The sequence below is a fragment of the Myripristis murdjan genome, chromosome 6, assembly GCF_902150065.1.
Source record: "Myripristis murdjan chromosome 6, fMyrMur1.1, whole genome shotgun sequence".
In the NCBI taxonomy this organism is placed as follows: Eukaryota; Metazoa; Chordata; class Actinopteri; order Holocentriformes; family Holocentridae; genus Myripristis; species Myripristis murdjan.
This window is the reverse complement of record NC_043985.1, coordinates 3,009,542-3,020,835: the sequence shown is the minus strand read 5'-3', so window position 1 is coordinate 3,020,835 and position 11,294 is coordinate 3,009,542. Positions and strand designations below refer to the sequence as shown.

The window sequence follows — 11,294 nt, the reverse complement described above, 5'->3', positions numbered from 1 at the left end:
GCACTGGTCCCTTTCACTTAATGTGAGTTTTTGGTTTACTTAAGTCAGTAAAACTGGATGTACAAAAGACATCCTGGAAGAACCTCTGTATGCTCGAGGTGTTTTGGAGGTAGGCCCACATTAGGGTTCATGCACCCTTTATGAACGGGGTCCTCAAGGAACCTTATGGGGTTCCCCAATGGGTGCAATCTGAAGAACCCATTAAGCTGTCTAGAAGCTCTTTGCATTTTTTAGAGTGTAGGCAGCACAGTGAGGGGGAAAAAACAGTGGCATTGTCTTAATAGGAACCAGCCGTGGATGTGTTTAAAGCCATCACAGTGGCCTATGTTTGAGATGGATTTACCAGAGGCCATGGCTTTGAATAGGAGCGATTTTTAATAGCTTGTCATTTATTAAATTAGGACAATGCCGAGCGCTTGCGGGCAGTGAAATTGGACACAGACAGACTTATAGTGGAATATGAAATGTAAGCAGATGTTTGAGAGGGAATGAGAGACAGAGAGACAGAGAGAGCAAGAGAGAGAGAAAGAGAGAGAGCGAAGCAGACGTCACATTTACTGTGTGTGGTCAAGCAACGGCAAAAAGCCTATGATTCACCAGGTCTGGACTTTCAATCAAAACTAAATCAAATAACTACTGGGAGCCAGTTGAGGTACACAACCAATTTCTGGCACGTTCCATATAATGAAACCAGTGTTATTTTAAAGCATTTAATGCGAAAATGAGTCCGTCAGAGCTCACTGCAGTAATTGTTGCAGGAGACAGAGGGGGAAAACTGTTAGGTGAGAAAAGTGACAGCAATTTTCCTGCTTTATGTGCCTCATTTGAGGAGCCAGAGGGCTTGGTTGAGTGATGTGCGTTTACCCTCATTCCATCCATATCTTAAGAGGTTATTTACTGTAGCTGACGCTGTTAGAGTGACTACTGTGTGCTGGCAGAGAAAGCTCCATGTTAGGGCATGCCTGACCAGATGAGAAGTGTTGCCGTTGAACTTATGATAAGAAGCCTCAGAAGTAGCTCTTTTTTTTTTCAGTGCTGTCAGGGCCTAATGAAACGGTGTCTAATCTGTCAAAAGCCAATCTCTTGTCTTCAGCTTGCACAGGACACACCGGCTACTCATTTAAATGCATTTACTCAAGTGCATCACTTAAATACAAATTTTAGGTAATTGAGTATTTTCATTTTCTAACACTTTACACATTTAATCCACTACCTTTTAACCCACTGCATTTTTTGATGGCTGCTTTTAGGCTCGAAACATGAGATAAACTCATAAATTATGATGACTTTTAATAAAGATATGTACAGGAGATATATATTGATATTTTAAAGTTGAACAATAAACTTCTGAACTTCTTTATGTTGTAATATGCTGCTTTGCCACCTCACCGCTGTACATTATTTATTTATTTATTTATTTATGTATTTATTGCATGTTGGCCAACATAAACACTGATACCAGTATAGACTATGCTTGAGTACATTTCAGTGCTGATGCTTGTACAATCACCAATACCATATGGCCTTAAAGAGCCATACCAGTGGCTTTGAATGTTTGGCCTGCTTACTACATTTTCCCCACGTTTTACATTGCAACAAACCATTTTGCAAATCATATGCGCGTACTAAAGATTTTGCCACATATGAACAATATCCCTCAATTTTTAAATTGGACTTTTTGGTTTAAACTGCCACCTTATAATATTCTGCTTCTGTGGCTAACAAAGTCGTCAACAAGCATAGAACTAATGATTCATTGTCTAAAGCAAATATTTCCCTAGGGAGTATTTAGTTTGAAGTCTCTGAAGGTTCATTTTCATATCGTAGTGGAATGAAATTACTTTGGGAAAAGAATAGCAGAAATTGAAGTATATGCATTTTGTAGATATTACGCTAATCGTGAAGGAATCACTGGTATGGTCCTTTAGGAGCCGTAGCTGGTTTACAAAATGAGGGGAAAATGTATTACATGTAGGAAGGTGTTGGACAATGTGTTGTTAAATACCTTGCCATCTTTTATACTTTGAATCCATCCCTGTATATGAAGTTCACCCTTTCTTTCTCTCTCCCGCTTCTTTCCGTTTCTCAGGCCCCAGCCACCGATTCCCCTTGGCAACAGTGCAGGCAGTGTCGGGGTCTACCCGGGTGCAATCACCATGGCGACGACGGCCACGCCCTCCCCACACCTGACCTCGGACTGCTCCAGTAACTCGGCCAGCCCCGAGCCAGCCATCCCCGTCATTCAGAGCACTTACGGAGTGAAGGCCGAGCCCGGTGGTGGCGGCGGTGGCGGGGGCGGAGCTCTGGATCTGCCCAGCGACCCCACCAACGGAGAAGACGAGATGGACATGTACGAGGACTTTGAGGACGAGCCCAAATCAGACTATAGCAGCGACCATGAGACGCGGGAGGCTGTCAGCGCCAACTGAGCGTGCTCAGAGTGGCCGCTGCGAAAACAGCTCCTCTACACTCAGAGACCGTTTGTATCAACACAGTTTATTGCTGAGACTCCTTGCTTCAGGACATGTTGCGTCATGCACAGAGCATGCCCAGACTGATACAGGCAGGATTCTATGGATTTTAAACTCGGCGGGCAAGCTCAGAGAGTTGGTGACAGGATCTTGACAGACGTCCATTTTGAAGGAGAGGGCTGATGTGAATATACGACCCAGCAAACCTGGAACACAACCTGACCTTCAGACATTCAGCTGACAATGAACTTTAATTGTCCTCACTTTGACAATCTTATCAGGAGTGAATAAGAGTTCGACAAAAGAGAGAGAGGGAGAGAGAGAGAGCGAGAGAGAGAGAGAGAGAGAGAGAGAGAGAGAGAGAGAGAGAGAGAGAGAGAGAGCGACGAACACATTGCTGTGTGTGGTTTCTAAAGAGCATGCATGGATTTCGAAGCATCAGGAATTGGTCTTCAACAGCTATTTGGTCTTAAATGTTTCTTTAATGAGTGATTTAGTTTTTATCATTACATATTTCCTTTTTTGTGTTTTTTGTTGTTGTTGTTGTTTTTGTTCTATAGACTTTTTTTTTCTGACAGGTCACTGCCTGTACAAACTCTGGACTGTCAGAACTTGAAATTTGAAAAAAAAAAAAAAGTTTTAATATAAATCCTAGCTCTTGTAGTCTTATAGTCTTACTTTTGTTTCATATGAATACAGTGCATCTACACCTTTTGTTTTTCTGACAAACTGCTTACATTACATTACTGTTTATGATTTTTTTTTTTTTTTTTTTTTTTTTTTATATCCCAGCTCAGGTATGATGTGCCAGCTTGTGAATGTGTTTTTTTTGTTTGTTTTTTTTTTGTTTTTTTGTTTTCGTTTTGTTTTCATACAAAAGAGTGGTAGGACTTTTGAGACAATGAAATAAAGGGAGTCAAATCCCTTTTATCACATTATTATTATTATTATTATTATTATTATTATTATTATTATCATCGAGTACCCAGACATTGTACAGTTTTATTTCAAATGTGCCAAACCTACATTCACATTCACTCGGGATGTTGTAGTCTTAACTTCTAATGCTGCAAAAAAGTCTTATACAATCAGCTTTTTCTATCTGATGAGATGAGTTCCTTCTCGGTAACTGCTGGCTCCCCTCCTGGCCCAATCACACAGGTAGAGCTCAGGGAGGATGTACTTTCATCACACTTGTTCAGTCACACACACACACTTTTTAAGTGTCGTGATCTCTGGCAGCCCCTCTGGTGTTGAGGCATAATTACAAAAGCAGTATCGGCGGCAGTCGGACCGTCTGTTCTTCAATTCCACTGCATTGGTGCTTTTCGTCAATCACGTTGCCCGTAGTTCCTTGAGGCCAAATACTCTGGAGTCTGTCGTGCAGCTAACTGTGCTGTATGCTGAAGCAAATGCCCATGCCCCGCCATACAAGTCCCTTTAAATCAGGCTGAAGTTAATAGAGACACTGTGGATAGATATAAGTATTTTGCTTAATTTCTGCTCAGACACTTTAAGAATTTATAAGTCTTAAAAGTGTACCTTACGTAATTCAGCATCATAGGAAAGGGGATTGGAGCGGCGCCAGGCCCCTACTGTAGGATCCCTTCACTGTATTTTTAATCATATTATGAATCAATACAAATGTACAAAATGTTGCTATTGTCTACTAGCGTGTTAATAATTTAACATCCACTCTACATCACATGGGAAAGATACACCAAAACGTGTGTTTTCAAAGATATGCTGAGCAAAAAAATAGTGCAAATTAGCTCTGGTATTTCCAAAATAGTACTTTTTTTTTTTTTTTTCTACATTGCATGTATATTTTGAAGATAAGTAAATTATTATTAAGAGTAGAATGGGGAAAATGTACACACTTCTCTGTGGACTGTGTGCCGTTCAGACCCGTTGAAACCACCCTGGTCACAGCACGAGGCAAGATGGCCCCCTTTCCCTCTTGTTATGCCCTGGTAGTCAGCAGCACCTCACTTGGTGTGCACTCCTTTATACTTAAATGTCACTTTTTTCTTTTTTTTTTTTGAAGACATACCATATTTAATTTTTTTTCCTTTATCAATTTTCACCATCCTGTCTGCAATTCGAACATGTTCCCATTTTGAACACCTGTGATCCTAGGGTGGCGTCTGAGTGCTCTGTGCAGATGGTTCATACAATATGTCTTTAAACTTTTTATCTCTCCTCATGACCATATCTGGCAAGGCTTTACTCTTAAAAGGTCTTCAAGCTGGGACTGAGCATTGGTTTTACTTGCATCACAGGTAAAAAGACATAGACTTTTCTGTTTAAGTGTCATCCTAAGCACTGGATATGAATGCTATGTTTTTTTTTGTTTTTTTGTTTTTTTTTTGTTTTTTTTTTAACTAATGTGAAGTGGTTGTTTGATTTACAACATGACAAGTTAGAACAGTCAAAAGTTATACGTTTGGACTTTAGAGGAAGCCTCTCACCTACCAGGCTCAAGTGTATTGCCATTTAAAAAAAAAAATTTTTTTTTTTAGAAGCATTTCAATAATTTAAGCAGATTTTGTTGCCATAGCTCTAGTGCCGCCTAAAAAGGGTCAAATCACCTTTGACCTCTTTCAAGGTAACCTCATGCTCTCATCAGTTGTGACCTCCAGAAGCAGCCACCGTTTCCTGGTCACACACACACACACACACACACACACACACATACACACGCACACACACACACATACAAACACACACATTTTGTGATGAGTATTGTATTTGAAATTCAATTGTGTGTTTTAACATTTCATTGTATTTATTAGCCAGAATTGGCTCTAAAAGTGTCAGTACAACTTGGTGAGAAAGACAATCAAAAAATAAAAAAAAGGAAAAAAAAAGAAAAAAACCTAAATAAATAAAAAGTAAACACTGAGATTTTCCTTACAAATCTGCCATTTCATCATTGCTTTGAGAGGAAGTGTGTTTGAAATGTTTCATTTGGCTTTTGTGGAAGATGATGATGTGTTGAGGCCTGTTGTTTTCATTTATCGAAAGTTTCTCACAAGTGCTCTGCATGTTAAAAAAAAAAAAAACAACAAAAAAAAAAAACACTGTTTACAAGTTACAGGTACTGCTGAATGAATTTTATTTCCATTACTCTAAATAGTGCTCTTACTTTCCAGGTATCTAATAATTTCCAACACAAGGCTTTCTGTTTCCAAAGTCGAGCTATTCCACTTGGTCTTAATATTTTGGTGGCCCATTACGGTAAATGCGGCCTATTGTTCCATTGTGTGTGCGCGTATGTGTGTGTGTGTGTGTGTGTGTGTGTGTGTGTGTGTGTGTGTGCTTGTGTGTGTGTGTGAGGTAACGCCACACATTCTGACTGTGCTGTGGTGTGTACGCCACGGCGCCGGTGCTCGCTACAGCCAGCCCCAGCCTTTCAGAGAGAGAGACAGAGAACTCAGCCATATGCAGCCACATCATAAATCTAATTATAATTCCCAAATCAACTGTAGCGTCACCCTGCGAGGGGCGCCGGGAAGTTTGTCACACACTCCTTTGTGTGCATTTGTGTGTGTGTGTGTGAGCCGACGGGTGTGTTTGTGCTATAGCTCTTGGGAGGCGTGTTTGAAATCATACTTGTGCAATTGCCATGCTAATCTCGTTAAATAAGTCGTCATGATTTACATTTCCTTTTCCTTTTTCCTTTCTGCAGGATGTACATTTTGCTGTTTGCAAGTTGACGGATTGTGTGTGTGTGTGTGTGTGTGTGTGTGCATGTGTGTGTGTGTGTGTGTGTGTGTGTGTGTGCTTATGGGAGTTTTTTGTGTGCTCTGTATGGCAGTTGGGTTGTGAGCGTCCACATCAGCAGAACTCAGAGGGGAAATGGACTGCATGCACTGTTAAGTATTTAGCCTTCATGTGTTACTGCATTGGTACTGCGCTGGTTATGTACTTTAGCAAGAGAGATACCTAATATACAGTGCAGGCTTGAGGTAATGGCATTTCTGCAGCTTCTACCACCTTGACAGTTGATTACACTACACATGTAGTTTCAAAGCGACATGCATATATATATACATATTTTTTGTCCCTGAGGGAAACTCACGTATTTTCCATTCAGCTGGCATATTTCCCCAGATGTTAAAGGCAGCTAAAGGTAAAGCTATTAGCAATCAGAATGTGGTAACAAGAAATCAAACAGACCCAAGTCAAATTTGCAAATAATTTTTAGTGCTTGAATGGTGTGAAACTCTAGTTTTAAGTGCCTGGTTGTTCATCGGGCGCACTCCGACTCAGCCTGATGTTATAAACCTCGCTCAAATAGGCTGAAATAAATTCTCATTTGTAAATACTGCTTGACTCAACTCTTCAACATGTATAGTGGCAATGGATCTGCAAAGTGAAAGGCTGGCAATCACTGAGGTTTTGTGCAGATACATAAATAGTATTGACAAGCTACCTAGAATCATCAAAAGCTCCTTAGGAAAGCTTCAACTACATGTGTGATCCACCATTGAAAACAGACAAATAAAAGCTAAAGATGAAAAAGCGGTAAAAGCTGGAGTTGTGTCCCAGGGGCTTTATCACTTACCGAGTTAATGTGCTAATTGTCTTTTTCAAGTGAGGTAGAGACTGACAAACTAAGCGGTGATTACACAGGCTTTGAATTTACCTTTCTTTTCTCATGGTTACAGTATCGGAGTGTCGAGGCATAATGACATGCTTTCTTCATGAAAGCTTCAACTTGGTTAGGCCCTCTAGGCAAATTCACTTTTTGATTTCAAAAACCATCGTTAAAAGTAGAGAGAAAAAAATCCTTTCTTTTTTTTTTTTCTCCACAGCAATTGGGCCTTTAGATCAAGAGAATTATAAATTGTTATTACAAAGAAGAGGCCCCCTTCAGACGTGTTGGAGAGGCTCTTTCGATGAGGCATCAAAGCCACCCTGTTTATGATTATGGAAGCTTCACTACTCATTAAACCATGCAGAGTGGTCATGATACTGTAGAGCGCTTCCGTGCTCTTTGAGCTGAGGGCCTATGATGTTTAATCAGTCTAATGCTTTTGTCTCCAGAGTAGGTTGTTGACCCTCACACTCGCCAAGGTCGGCGAGAAATGTTCTTAACACAAGATCAAAAGAACTTGTTTATTTTTTTTTCCAGTCTAAAGCAATAATCACAGACAATTATTAACTAAATAAAAGTTCCATTTTGCTACTTCTTATATACCATTGATCCAACACACCAGTGATTCAATGCATCATTTCATAAAATAGCTTAAATTTGTTGTTTCAAACACTTGCTGTGTGGTGGCTCATTCCCAGGAGAAAACTGTGATGTGTTATACCTTTTTGACAGCAGCAATAGCGGTTTATTCAGATTAAACAGAGGAAGAACTGGGTAGTCAGGATCAGCAGCGATATCCACCGTGACTGAACAGACAACAAAAAGAGCGCTACCCACAGAAACTCAAATTTCATCAACAGATAATCCATAGAATAAAGACACGGCTGGACACAGTTTGGTTGACAGGTGATTTGGGGGAAATGAATTGGTAAAACCCCTCAGAAATGACTGATCAGCATCACATACAGTGCCAAAACTAAAACAACAAGGATCGCACAAAATTACTGCTTTGACCTTTCTTTAAATAGGTCAACATCACTGATGTTAACAAAGGAATCTCATCAAGGAAGCAGCACCAAGGCCAAGCTTCCCTCTCTATACACTTGTAATGTAGGATGGGTTTTTGTAAAAGTATTTAACTTTATCACCTACCTTAAAAAGTAAAATACACTTTTATTAGATGTAAATTGTTCCAAGGTTTTTTGCGAGCCAATTGTTTTGTTGATCATTATTTTAAAATTAAATATAAAACTCTCTGTTCTAAACCCGTAAGCCATTCTCACTTAAATGAAGACTGTGTTCGTGGTGATTTCAGTAAATCAGTTCAATGCACACATGTTCTGTAAGACACAAAAACCAAAACTACAACTAGTGTATATAGAGATGTTCTCTTGAATATACTGACTAGTCTTTGAAAATGAAATATCTATCATTTTTTTAAAGTAACAATGGCACCTACAAAATGATCAACAACGTGGAAAGTTAAACTCAAACATTTAGCAGCCGATACACTGCAAAACCTTTCCCTGCTAAAATTTGGAAAAAGCAGCAAACTCTTAAAAATTATTGATCAATTGATTGAGTTAAATAATAATAATGATAATGATAATAATAATAACAATTATGTGTTGTTAATGTGTTGAAAGAAGCCCTTCGCATAAGGATGTGTTGCAGACAGTGCATTATGACAGGAGATGGCCAGACAGTTTTCCAGTCACTGAAAATTTATAACAATAGTGTATTGTCAAAAGTTATCTTCCATCAAATTCCATTTCTTTTTGCACATAAATGATTTTTTGAGTATAAAGTTAGTTTGGGGACGCTAATTAGAATTCCAAGGGTCAGCCTTGGGAGGCCTTCAACAATAACTAAAAAGCTAAATGCAATACCTGAATAAAAGAAAATCATACAAAAAAAAAAAATCCCTTTCAAAGGACTTGCTTTAGTCGTGTCTGTGTTTCAATGTCTTTGAAACATTGCATAAAGGTCTATATTTCTTTTTTAATGCAATTAGAAGTGAAAAGAAATCTACAGCACTTTTTGAGGCAATGGACAAAAGGCCAATTTTTTCCTTTTTGAGTCAAAGTCCTTGGGTCTCTTGAAGTGCATTAGTCCGCTAATTAAATATTATATGTTTAACGAACAATGCCCCTTTGAAAGCCGCTGGATTGTTTGACTCAAAGACATGGTTGCAGCCTTGATGAGTAGAACTGTGTGCGGCCGTGAGGAGGTAAAGAACAGCATTGTTGCCATTCCTCTCTTCTTTTGACCTGCTTTAATCTTTTAAAGAGATTTTACAATCACATTCCCTTTTGTACTTCTCTCAAATATAAAGACACTAGAGCAACGCAATTATGCAGACTACAGAGTTCTCAATGTCATTTCCTGACATGTTGCATGTATTTCGGAGGGCCTGCTTTGCTCATCTCACTCACGGCACACAGACTGCGTGTGCATTGTTCACAGCTGTCTGATGCATGGTAGCCTGCCAAACTGTTTATGAGACAAGCTAAACAGCCTCACATTCAAAAGGCAAAACTGGTGTGTTGTTGCTATGAAGTGGAAATGCTGACTTTTTAAAGGAGCGCTGGGAGAAATTTAGGGGTGTTTGAAGTGAGGACCGTTTAGATTCAACTGAGTCTACTGAGAGTCATAGTCATGATTCAGTGCATGTTATTTATTCATTTATCTTTGCCAGTTGAGTCTAAATTGTCCTCACCTCAGCTGACACTGTATTTATTTTTTACATACTGCCCCTTTAAGTCTGTTTGCTTCTTTTTTAGGGGAGGATTTTAAAGGAATGAAATTTCTGTGGTGGATTTGTTTTTTTTTTTTTTTTTTTAATGAACCTACGTTCCCTCAGGCTGCCTCACCTGCCTCTTCTTCAGTAGTGGTTTAGTGGTTTCCTACATTTCCCAGAATGCTGTTTGACAACACCTTAATCAATGTTGCTTTCAGTCAACGGTTTTGGACTAGGCATATAAACAGCACTGTAGCAAACTAGTTTGTGAATATTATAGAGTAACTGTTATGATCACAGCCATGCAGCATGTCCTGTGGCTGCATTACATACTGACAACGAATCCTGGCCTTAACTACTAATGTTTCAGGTAGCTGAACATTTTCAACACATGGCATTATAGCTGCTGGAGAATTACATTACTTTATCGGTTATCACCTAGAATAATAAAAATACACCATAAATAAACAAAATGGGCCCAGAGATGCAAGGTACAGCACAGTTGCTGATGGTTGTTTTGCTCCTTTAAAACCACAATTGATTTGATTTGATTTGATTTGACACTGTGAAAGACCTTGCTGCAAAATCACCTGTCTTTTCAGCTTAAATCACAACAGTGAGGCTGCAGCATCTCATCCTGCCTGAGACCCATCCCATTTGCATAAATGAAGTTTTAGGGCTGATTGGGTATGATCAGTTTTAGGGTTGATTTGGGGTATGATCACTTTTTTTATCCACAGGAAGTGATAGCAGTAAGCATGCACTTCCATTCAGAGGCAACTGGACTCACCAGCTCATTCCTTTGATGTCCATGGATATGAAGCATCTGGGACCAATGCAATTTGGAAACATGGAAGTTCAAACTTTTCTCACTGCCACCATAGTGAATCTATACCCTAATATAAGAAGCACCTTCATCCTGGATTATATATGCGAAATAAATTAGTCTTACAGTTTATTTCATCATTGATTTAGGTATACAAGAAAAAAAAGTTACAGAATATCATCTCGAAATAATAGAGGACTTGTAAACCAGCTGAAATGGAAACAGTATATATATATTTTTCCAACAGAACTGTAGCATATAAGCCTGCAAATAACCCTCTTAGAGGTTTTATGATCAGGCTCAGTTTTGTGGCTTTATGCGACTCAGCTAAATGTGGGAACAATTAATGTGTTTCTGGCATGAGCTTCATCTCAATTTGCCAAATAGGCTTATCGGCATACTGACTGTGGTAAAACAAATATTTGAAAAATCACAGTGATAGCAAAAACAGATTAACTCACCCTCTAGATTGCAATAACAAACAATAGGGAGCACATAAAAAGCTTATTCGATGCCTGCGATGCCGCAGTGGATTTAACCTACCATTGTTGAATTAGGTAAAGAAGAATCTATTTCACATCACTGAAAACTCTTCTTGGACCCAAATTTGCAGAAAATGGGCTGCAGCTAATTTTGTTTTTGAAAAGTGCCTGG

At 39.1% G+C, this 11,294-nt stretch overlaps 1 protein-coding gene across 5 annotated transcripts in view; it reads left to right on the top strand.

Moving 5' to 3' along the window:
- Nucleotides 1–2,798, top strand: part of LOC115361118 (transcription factor SOX-6-like) — a 121,300-nt gene extending 118,502 nt beyond the window's left edge. For all 5 annotated transcript variants that reach the window (XM_030054417.1, XM_030054420.1, XM_030054415.1 and 2 more), the window contains one exon: nt 2,090–2,798. In XM_030054417.1, coding sequence (XP_029910277.1) covers nt 2,090–2,429 — 340 coding nt within the window. In that variant the 3' untranslated portion in view covers nt 2,430–2,798. The remainder of the gene's footprint in view (nt 1–2,089) is intronic.
- Nucleotides 2,799–11,294: the final 8,496 nt, after the last annotated feature.